Source organism: Peromyscus leucopus, chromosome 4 (assembly GCF_004664715.2).
Source record: "Peromyscus leucopus breed LL Stock chromosome 4, UCI_PerLeu_2.1, whole genome shotgun sequence".
Lineage (NCBI taxonomy): Eukaryota > Metazoa > Chordata > Mammalia > Rodentia > Cricetidae > Peromyscus > Peromyscus leucopus.
In genome coordinates, this window is record NC_051066.1 from 94476400 (window position 1) to 94488513 (window position 12114).

The following is a 12114-nucleotide window of genomic DNA, read 5'->3' on the forward strand; positions in this document are numbered from 1 at the left end:
CCTTATATAACTTTTCTTTTCTTTTCTTTTTTTTTCCCCCTCCGGAACTGAGGACTGAACCCAGGGCCTTGTGCTTGCTAGGCAAGCGCTCTACCACTGAGCTAAATCCCCAACCCCCTTATATAACTTTTCTAATACTTGATCAAGCATCTTTGAGCAACTTTAACTTTTTATTTTATTTTTAGAGACAGAAGCCAGAAAAAATGTGCTGACTCTACAGTAAGTAAGGGGCATGCACTAATTATGTTTAAATGGTTATTTATTCCTATTAAATGAAAGTTTAAATATTTTTATTTTAGCATCCTTTCTTTTAGCAAGCACTTAGCATTAATTCAAAATACAAACTGTAGAGTTTAGTATATGTATTATTATATCTGAGAAATAAGTATATAGTTTTAGTAGTAATAACAAACTCCATTTTCATATATAAATTCTTAAATTCATCACCGAGTATAACTTTCATGTGTGGGAATTTAGTTCACCAATCTACTTGTAAATGTTTTAAATGATGACTATGTAAGATTATTCACCAAAGCTTTGAAGATATGAAGGATCATGAAGATGGCATAAAGATCCTTTATGATGGCATAAAGCCTGATTAAATCAATTATACATTTTCCATGTAATTGCTCAGCTAGAACAACATGTACATATGTGTTTATATTTTTGCTTGTGTGTGCATATATTCAATGCATGTATATGTACCATGTGTATGCAGTGCCCACAGAGGCCAGAGAGGGCATCACATCCCCTGGAACTGGAGTTCTAGACAGTTGTAAGTTGCCATGTGGGTACTGGGAATCAAACCCAGGTCCTCTGGAAGGTCCTGTTGACTACTAAACTGTCTCTCTACCCGACCTATTAAGATTCTAAAATTAAAGTTGTTTGAAGTGCATCAAATTAATAATAGCCATGGTTTTGAAATAGTGAAGAACAAAACATGAAAAGTAAACAATTATTTTCTTCTTTGGATGATCCATTTCCCACAGTCAGTTATTTTGAGTGTTCTTGCAGAAGTGATCTTTACATGCTGATCTTTAGCTTTTCTGAAAAACAACATAAATTAGATTATCAAATAGTATATAGTCAGTTTTTTACTGTAGATACTTGGGTTCTTTTTTCTTTACTTTTTTTAGTGTTCAAGTTTTAGAAAATGAATTGATTTACAGGTCTTTAATAAAAAAGAAAAAATGCCTGTGGGGGCTGAAGAGATCTCAGCAGTTAAGAGCACTGGCTGCTTTTCCAGAGGACCTGAGTTCAATTCCCAACAGCCATATGGGTGCTCACAACCATCTATAATTGTATCTGATGCCCTCTTCTAACATGCAGGTATATATGCAGAGCACTCATACCTAAAATATAAATAAATAAAGAGAAAGGAGAAAGAAAGAAAGGGAAGAGAAGAAAGCACACCTTTATTCCCCAGCACCCAAGAGGCAGAGCAGGTAGATCTCTGTGAGTTTAAGGCCAGCCTGGTCTATATAGTAAGTTCCAGGACAGCCATGGCTATTAAACCCTGTCTCAAAAAAAGAAAAAAAAAAAATCATTTTTTTTTTTTTTTTTTTTTTTTTTTTTTTTTTTTTTTTTTTTTTTTTTTTTGTTATATATATTTTTTATTTTAAATCATTTTTAATTCAATTTTTTTTTTTACAGATATATTCAAAAGTCTATGTGATATTTAATAGTCATGTTTTTATGGTGTTCTTAGTTTAACACACTATTAAGACCATTCAAGTAAGGGTCTCTAATTTTCTACTAGTTGTTATAGTTCAGTGCCACAAGTATCGTCTAGGGAACATGCTATAGCCTCTATGGTTCTACTGATTTTCATATCAATCAATGAGTGAGGAAAACCTCACTCAGGATGATTTTTTTCTAGTTACATTTGCCTGCAAATTGAAAATCTTTTATCTTCCTTAGTCTTTTTGTTTTGTTTTGAGACAGGATCTCATTGTGTATAGTTCTGTCCTAGAACTCACTATGTAGAGTTCAAGTGGTGTGATTAAAGGCGTATGCCACTAGCCTGGCTATTTTCCTTACTCCTTCAACTGTGTGACTCTCCATAATCACATATTTTTTTTTTAAAGGAATAAGAATTCAGATGATAATTATTGTGCAATTACTGGTGAGTATGACCAAAATGCTTCTCTTAATCATAATCTTTTGCTTTATCTAGATTCTTTGATGCAGATAAAACATTCATACACAAAAAATAAATAAATCTTAAGAAAATTAATGAGGGGTTGGGGATTTAGCTCATTGGTAGAGTGCTTGCTAGCACAAGGCCCTGGGTTCGGTCCTCAGCTCCAGAAAAAAAAAAGAGAGAAAAAGAAAATTAATGAAAAACAGATGTAGTGTACATTTGTAATCCTAGCACTCTGGAGGTGGAGGGAGGAGGATCAGAACTTCAAGGTCATCCTTGGTTATATAGCAAGTTTAAGTCCAACTTGGGATACATGAGACAAAATATAAAAATAATGCCAGGTGTTGTGGCACACACCTTTAATTCTAGTGTTTGAAAGATAGAGGTAGGTGGATCTCTGAGTTTGAGGCCAGTCTGATCTACAGAGTGAGTTCTAGGCCAACCAAGGTTACATAGACACTGTATCAAAAAACCAAAAAAGTAGATAAAGTTACTAACACAGATATAAAATATTTTATTTCCAAAATGAATATAATAATCATGGTCCTCTGTCATTAAAAAAGGGCTTTTCGGGACCACAGTATAACTCATGCTTGCTTGCCATGTGTGAGGTCCTGGGTTTGATCACCAGCATTGGAAAAGGAGGATTGGGGGAGAAACAGGAGTTCAAAGTCTTAAAAATGTTTAATTCATAATTCTTCTTTATGAAGAGCTTAGTAACTGGTTGTCTCAGTAACGTTTCTATTGCTGTGTTAAGCACCATGACCAAAAACAATTTGTCAAGGAAAGGGTTTATTTTTATTTACAGTTGTAGTCCATTATGATAGGAAGTCAGGGCAGGAACTCAAGACAGGAACAACAGGGATGCAGGAACTGAAGCAGAGACCATGGAGGAATGCTAATTACTGGTTTGCTCAACATGGCTTGCTCAGCCTGCTTTCTTTTCTTTCTTTCTTTTTTTTTTTTTTTTTTTTTAAGATTTGTTTGTTTATTATGTATATAGTGTTCCATCTGCACATATCCCTGCAGGCCAGAAGAGGGCACCAGATCTCTTTACAGATGGTTGTGAGCCATCATGTGGTTGCTGGGAATTGAACTCAGGACCTTTGGAAGAGCAAGCAGAGCTCTTAACCTCTGAGCCATCTCTCCAGCCCTCAGCCTGTTTTCTTATCTAAAGCAGGAGCACCTGGTCAGGAATGCCACCTCCCATAGTGTGTGGACCTTACCACAGGAATCATTAAGGAACTGCTTTATAGACTTAGATTTTCTCAACTGAGATTCCTCTTCCCAGGTAACTCTAGCTTGTGTCAAGTTGACAAACAAGCAACCAGGCCACTAGCAAATACATCTAACTGATGAAGGTCCTAAAAAAGAAAATCAGACTCCTGGCACTATGTTTTTCTTACTGTAATTCTTTTCTGTTTGTTCCGTAGGTATGAACACATTACTTTGTGCTCCAATTCAGACCCAGATACAACAAAAAGAGGTATGAGATCATGCAAGTATCTTCATAATTTAATCTTTCATAGTTAAATAACAAAATTTTATGGCAGTGTGTAATTTTGAGATAATTTACCAAAGTGAATTATTATAGCCTATAAAAACTTCCTATATTTCCAATTAGTTGATGACGATTAGATCCAATTTGAATAATAACAAGACCTCTCAAACTTTAATGAGTACATGAAATATCTCAGAAGTTTATTAAAATATGGATTTTTTTGGATTGAAGATGTAGCTCAGTGGTAGCTTGTTTAGCATGTGCAAGGGTTTGTATTCAATATTCAGCATCATACACACAGAAAATATGTGTATGCATTGTGTATAAGTAGGTAGATGAATTTGTGTCTGGTTGAAAAGAGTAAACTCTTCAGAGATTATATATCTCATTTTTAAAAATATTTATTTTGTTACAGTGTGTGTGAATGTTTTGCTTTATGTATGTATATGCACCATGTGCATGCTTGGTGCCCAGAGAAGCCAAAAGAGGGCACCAGATTCTCTGGAACTGGAGTTCGAGACAGTTGCTAGCTGCCATTGCAGATGCTGGAAACCAAACCTTGGTCTTCTGAAAGAGTAGAAAATGCTCCTAATTGTTGAGTCATTTTAACAGCCCCAAGAATCTATATTTCTATCTCTTAAGTGATACTGGCAGTAGGTGCCCAGACTGTACTTTGAATAACAAGGAATTGGAGACTGTATATTCAAAAACAAAACATCCAAAGTACAGAGTATAATATGAATTAGCCATCATGTACTTATGCCTTTCTAAGACTTTTTATTTAGAGTTGGAGTGACCTATTCAATAAAGAATTTCCATTATGGTTGCATTTCATATATTCAGTGCTTTTTCTTTTTTAGTCAGCGTGGAAGGCATGTGATTAACTTCGAATTTTAATTTTTCATAAACTACCAAAAAGTAATTTACTGAGAGACTTTAATCCCCCCACCCTATTACCTCCCCCCAAAAAAATGTATATTTGAAACAGGGTCTTCAACCCAATATGACCTCAAACTTAACTATGAAATCAAGAATAACCTTGCATATTTTTGTTATTGATGCTTGAGACAGGGTCTCACTGTGTTGTGTAGCCTTTGCAGTCCTAGAGATCACTATGTAGACTGGAGTGGTCTTGAACTCACAGAGAGATTCCCTACCTCAGCCTCCCAGAGTGCTGAGATCAAAGGTGTGCACCACTCTGCCCACCTACCTTGAACTTCCAATCCTCCTGCTTGTACCTCCTGAGTACTGGGATTATAGGTGTGGATTAACATATCTGGTCTATGCTGTGCTGGGGATTGATCACAGGGCTTTATTCACGGTAAGCAAGCACTCTACCAACTGGACTACATCCCTAGCCCTAGGGAAAAAAATGTAGTAACAAATTACATATAATACACCATTGATTTAAATAAACCAATATAGCTTGAAACTATTACTAATTGTGTTTATAGAGTGTATGTTATAAAATACCTTTTTCAAAACTTACATTTTTGGAGCTGGAGAAATGGCTCAGTTGATAAGATCATTGGCTGCTCTTCCAGACGACTGGGTTTGATTCCCAGCACCCATATGGCAACTCAAAACCATGTGTAACTCCAGTTCCAGGGAATCTGACATCTTCTTCTGGCCTCCATGGGCACCAGACATGCAAGTGGCACATAGGCAAAAATGAAGGCAGAACACCCATACACATAATAAAAATAAAATAATAAATTACAAAAAAGCTTTATATTTGGTCTCATTTTTTCTTTTTTTCTTTTTCATTATAGTTTTCAGTTGTAGACTACAACCATGAAAGGAAACATGCAAATGACCAGACAGTCATTTTTTCAGATGAAAACCAAATGGACCTGACAGCAAGTCACACTGTGATGATTACCGAAGGCCTTTCAGATTGTACCAAAAGTGAAAATTCCACAAAGATAGATACTGCATCCTTTCTGGAGAATTTAAAGCGTCATGCTGAGAATTCAAGAATTAAAAAGGAATTACAATGCCCCACAATTTCCATAAGTCAAAATACTTTCTCAGAAAAGATAAATTCTGACAACTTCATAAAAAGATTGAAAACAGGAAAATACAGTACTTCTCTTGATAAGGAAAATTCTGAGATACCTATTTACTCCAACGAATCAAACAGTGCACTTCTACACATCAGATGCATGTATCTCTTAATGTAGATGAAAATAGTAGTAATAGGACTAGAATCTTTAGAGAACAAGATGATGGGATGAATTTGACCCAGTGTCATACAGCGTATATTCAGACTTGGATTCCTTCATCCAGGGAGAACAACTTAGGAGGATCAAAGGACGATACCAAAATTTATAGCAATGAGTGTATGGAGTTAACAGCTAACTATACAATGCAGGTTTTATCATCAGAAAATAATTTATCTGAAAGAGAAACTGAAACTCAGAATGTCATGATGAATGTTACAACAGTTGATGAAACTAAAGCTCCAGAGAAGAAAACAGTCCTTACGGATAAGCTAAATGCTGCTTTTCAAGACTCTTTTCCAAACCTTGAAAATAAAATGCATGTTACGAAAAGTTATAGTATGGAATCAGAAACTCATACAGCCACACAGACTTCTAATCAAGGTGCCAGCACATTGACTAGAACTTCAGAATCTATCTGTTCTAGTCCAGCTATTCAAGGTTATAAGACAATTTTTTATTCTAGTAGCAATGATGCAATGGAACTGACTAAGTGTCTATCAAATATAAGAGAGGAAAAAAATTTGCTGAAGCCTGATGGTAATTATTCTACAGTGTGTAGCAATCCAGATGCTGGCCCACTCATAGAGAAAACTATTTATTCAGAAGAGGATAACATGGACATTACCAAGAGTCACACAGTTGTAATAGATAATGAGATATTCAAGCAAGATCAAGAAAACATTAAAAAAGAAATTATACCAGTATTTAAAAAAGAAATGATGCTCCAGAATCATACAACTATGTCAGAAGATGAGAGAATGAATGTAAATTATATTACAGTTCCTCAAGTATCTAAGGAAAGATTACAACAAAGCCTGACAAATCCTTTATCTGTGTCATTGGCTGACAGGGTTGAACTCTTAGCAGGTGAAGATATGGAATTGACTGAAAGTCATACAAATAAGTTAAGAAGTCAAGTTATTCCTACAACTTTTGACTTAGTCTCAAAGAATGTCACTAAATCTTACTCTCACAGCAAAAGCCCTTCAGATGAATGGAAAAAAATGACCAAAAGTCTTACCCAACCATTCCAACAAACAAGCATTATATCCAAAAACATTCTAACTGACATCCAAAGAAAAGAAAAACATCCGATTTTGAAGATTTCATCTTGTCTTAATAAAATTTCTCCTCTATCAGTTGACTATAATCAGGATATAACAACAAACCATAATATACCCTCCTCTGGTCCAGTTCCGGATATACAAGTAGCACTAGAACATGCATTACAGGACCAAAATTCTAAACTTATTGAACCACAGAGGAAAAACTTAGGTGATTCCACACCTGACTGTTTTCATGATAAGATGATAATTTCTTCAGAGGAGGAACAAACTATGGATCTAACCAAGAGCCACACTATTGTAATTGGATTTGGTCCTTCCGAAGTACAAGAACAAAGTAAGACTAATTTAGAACACAGAAACAGCCAGCTCACTACAGTAAACAGACAAATAGATGTGAGCATGCCTATAGAAAAAACTAGAGTAGTAACAACTAATGTTATGGACATGTTAAAGGACAGAAGTATAGAGAAGCCTGAATTTTTGAAAGAAAAGCAAAATGTTGAAATTTGTGGGAGAAAAAGTGCTGGTGGACTAAAAATTGATAAAACGATTTTATTTTCAGAGGGTAATGAGAATGATATGGATATTACCAGGAGTTATACGGTCAAAATAAACCATAGATCTTTATTAGATAAACATGAGTCTCATTTAGTACCTATGGCAGGAACTTCTAAAACCATTTTGTATGCATGTGACAGGATGAAATGGAAATCACTAGAAGTCACACAACTGCTTTAGAATGTAAAATTATTTCACCAGCTGAAGTAACTCCTAGCCACCTGGATAAGACTGTGATGTCTATAGAAGGTCACGAGGAACTGGAGATGACAAAGTCCCATACTGTTTTCATTGACTATCAAGCAGAGGCGAAGGGTGTGCTTCCAGACAGAACTGACTTTGAATTATCCAAGAAGGAATGCCTACAAAAGCCAAAAGGGATGTCTACTCTTGCTGAAGAGGTTGTTTCCATTTCAAAAAATAGTGAAAACAACCATCCAGCAGCAAAAGGTAGCCAGCTAAGAGTACTGGAGGAAGGGTCTAATAGTGGGCCTAGAGAAGACACTGGTGATGAGCCTGAGACATCGAAATTGGCCGCTTGGAAAAATGCCAAAGATGTACAAAAACCTGGATTTCAAAATGAGCTTCTGTCAGGCAAAACTCAGAGAAGAAAAAGCCTTAGGCTCACAAATAAGACCATTACGTTTCCAGAGAATGATAAAAATAATAGAGATACCACTCAGAGTTCTGTGATGGAAATAAATAATGAAATTAGCCTGGAAGAGGGACAGGACTTGAGTTTTGTGCCATTGGCAGGAACTTCTAAACCAGTTTTGTCTACACACAGGCCAGAGGACATGGAGATCTCTAGAAGTCAAATCACTGCTTCACAACATAAAACTGACCCAGCAGATGAAATAACTACTATACCTATGGATAAAACTGTAATGTTTGTAGATAATCTTGGTGATCTAGATGTCACCAAGTCCCATACTGTTTTCATCGATTGTCAAACCAAAGAGAAAGTACTTAATGAGTATACTAAATTGGGAATGTCAAGAACAAAAAATTTGAATGGTCCTGAAGGTGATACCTGTATTCAGGAAGCACCAGACTCTATAGTTTCATCTAATGTTTCATGTTTTAGTAGTGTCAAACCAAGTCTGAGTAATTTGAATAGAAAAACTGAGGAGGTTTTAGGCTTTCAGACTGTTCATGTATTATCTCCTGCAGAACAGTTACTTGAAGTAGGAAATCAGGCACACAATAACATTAGTACAGTGCAAGCTACAGGAATGTATAATCTAGGTTCCAGTGGTGGTGGAGATGATGAAAGTAAAAATCTTCATAATGGAGCTGAAACTGCCTCTGTACCACTAAAGGCAGTTGTCAAAGATAAAACGAGAAGATGTTCATTGGGCATCTTTTTGCCCAAATTACCAAACAAGAGAAATTGTAGTATCACTGGTGTTGATGACCTGGAGCAGATTCCAGCGGATGCAACTGACTTAAATCACCTAGAAACTCAGCCAGTCTCTAGTAAAGATTCAGGCATTGAATCTGTTGCAGCCAGACTGAACTTGAGTCCATCTCAGTATATAAATGAGGAAAATCTCCCTATATATCCTGGTGAGATTCTTTCCTCAGACTCTATTAGCCTAGACATTGAAGAGAAGGCTCTGACTGACACATGCTATAAAGAGATTTTACCATCTGAAAACAAAATAGAAACCTGCAGTGCCCAAAAAAGAACCTGGGTACAAGAAGACGATAATGTTAAAAATGAGAAAAAAATCAGAACACATGATAGTACACAAGATCAGGAGGTAAGTTGCCTAGAACCCCAAAAAATGTTCTTTAATTTTGTATTTTTGCTTTCGAGATAGATGCTCTAGAATTCTTCTGCTAGAACTTTCTGTGTGTTAGGATTACAGGTATATACTACCATACTCAGCTGTATTTGTATTTTAAAACTTATGAATGTTTTTGAACTTTAAGTTTCTAAGCAAGTAGAAACTATTTCTACTTACTATAGGTTAGAGAACTATTCCTGTATAGAATTTTCAGGGGTCAATTAGTAAGAGACTTTAAGATAATGATATGGTGGCCTATCTCTGTAATCCCATCACTCTGAAGAATGAGGCAAGAGGATTGCTGTGACTTAGAAGCTAGTCTGGGCTATAAAACAAGACCTATCTCAAAAAAATAATTTATAGTGGCAAATACCTACAAAAATGGAATAAAAAATTGTATAAATAAACCTGGCAGTGGTGGTATACACCTTTAATCCCAGTATTCGGGAGGCAGAGGCAGGCAAATCTCTGTGAATTCAAGGCCAACCAGGACACAGGTAAATACTGTCTCAAAAAGAAAAAAAAAGTGCAAATATTATCCATGGGCATAGCATATATATGGAACTCAGACAGCTTTGTGGAGTTGGTTCTCTCCTACCTTGATGCAGGTTCTAGGGATCAAATTCAAGTCATCAGACTTGTATGATAAGTTCTTTACTTACTGAGTTATCTAACACATTTTTTTTCCTCTTACGGTTTTTTGAGACAGGGTTTCTCTATGTAACAACACTGGCTGTCCAGGAACTCACTCACTCTGTAGACCAGGTCTTGATTTCACAGAGATCCATCTGCTTCTGCCTCCTGAGTCCTGGGATTAAAGTCATGTGCCACCATGCCATGCTCATACATGCTTATTTTTTAAGATAATATCTAACTATGTAGTCCAACACTGGTTTCATCCTCTTAAGTGCTGGGATTATAGGCATATGCTACTACCATTGCTACCTTGAAAAGAATCTTCCGTGTTATAAATATCTGAGAAATCAAAAGCCTTTCTACTATTCAAACTTACTGTTGCCTGGGGCGGTCAGCCTCCAGCAGCGCAGGGCTCAAAAGGAATCCACCGAGTCGGTGTGTACTATGACTTTTTTATCTGAGGGGGTTAAGGGAAAAAACACTCACATGCTCTCTTGATGGTTTCCTTCAGACCCTATCTTCTTTTGTATTCTGATTCTGTATTCTGTATTCTCTTTTCTTTCTCTATCCAGAAATGTCTCTTCTGTCTCTCTTGATGTTTTCCTTCTAACTCTATCTTTATTCTCTCATTCTTGATGTTTTTCTTCTCATTCTATCTTTATTTTTGATGTTTTATTTCTAACTATCTTTATTCTTGATGTTTTCCTTTTAATGCTATCTTTATTCTTCCTTATTCTCTCATTCTTGATGTTTTCCTTCTAACTCATTTTAACTCTATTCTTCCTTATTCTCTCATTCTTTTTTGTTGTTGTTGTTGCTGTTTCACTTTTATTTTTATTTTTTATTTTTTGTCTGTGTGACAAAAACAATTTGGGGAAAGGGGGCATTTTAGTGCAAAATTCCAGGTTACAGTCTAGGATAGCAGGGAAGTCACAGTGGCAAGAGCTTCAAATGACTGTCATAGCCTACCAAGAGCAAAGAGATATAAGCACATGCAGGCTTTCTTGCTTAGGCTCAACACTGTTTTTCCACAATTTATTCTCTCATTCTTTTTTTTTTTTTTTTTTTTTTGTTTTTCGAGACAGGGTTTCTGTGTAGCTTTGCGCCTTTCCTGGACTCACTTGGTAGCCCAGGCTGGCCTCGAACTCACAGAGATCCGCCTGCCTCTGCCTCCCAAGTGCTGGGATTAAAGGCGTGCGCCACCACCGCCCGGCTTATTCTCTCATTCTTGATGTTTTCCTTATAACTCATTTTAACTCTATCTTTATTCTTTCCCTTACAACTTATATACCACAGAAAAATCTTCCAGGCAATATAAAAATTATAATGTGGTTACATTCTGTTTTTCAAGTGAATGGTTATAATGAATACAAGTAAAAAACAGCATGTTTTCCATATCCCTTATGTGATATTTTACATATTACAGGTGATAAACAAATTATCTCAAGAACCCACGTACATTCATACCCAAGCACCTTGTTATAGATTAACAGTGTAGACAAGCAAGATATTATTTTACTGGCAGACTGCCTTTTGTGGTATAAAGAAAGGACTAATCACTTTATTACTTATCTTGACAGGTAACCTTATAAGGAATCTTAAAGGAATCACCAATCTAAACTTTTTTATTTAAAAAAGAATCAGTTAGCTCTCCTTTAAATATTTAGGCTACATACCCACTCATCAGTAGTTTTTTTACGTCAGGAGACTGAGGGCAGAAATGGGTAGAAGGAATTAATCATCACCTTTGGTCATCAATCAATCCTAGCAAGAAAGACATGTCAGCCGATGATAACTGGGCTGCTTTGTTCTTGCTCCCTGACCTTAAAGAGTTTCTCACTCAACTATGTGCCTTTCTAAAACTTTAGATTGTCTTCTTCGGATTTTTACCTCAAGCTATTTGAAAAAACTTAGTCTAACTTTAAGTTATTTTTAAAGCTTTGTTTCAGCTATGATGCACTCCAAAACCTGTGAACATATTTCCCAACATTAAGATTAAAGAATTTAAACTAGCTGAGCTACAGGGACTCATTTATTTTTCTTAATCATTAACCTAAGCCACAGTCTATAGGGCTCCTCAATAGAAACTCATGTGTTGTAGCTGTGTGACATTTCCTTGCTTTATTTTTTTATCATCAAAACTCTATTTAAACTAACATTATTATTATCATTTAGACAGTACAGCTTAGGA

At 35.9% G+C, this 12114-nt stretch overlaps 1 protein-coding gene across 1 annotated transcript in view; it reads left to right on the forward strand.

The window, feature by feature from the left end:
• The window catches only part of Knl1 (kinetochore scaffold 1), a 79359-nt gene that overhangs the window by 21037 nt on the left and 46208 nt on the right, over positions 1-12114 (forward strand). Inside the window, 6 exon segments of the mRNA XM_028885927.2 lie at positions 186-219; positions 2088-2125; positions 3577-3629; positions 5417-5789; positions 5792-7627; positions 7630-9260. Coding sequence (XP_028741760.1) covers positions 186-219; positions 2088-2125; positions 3577-3629; positions 5417-5789; positions 5792-7627; positions 7630-9260 — 3965 coding nt within the window.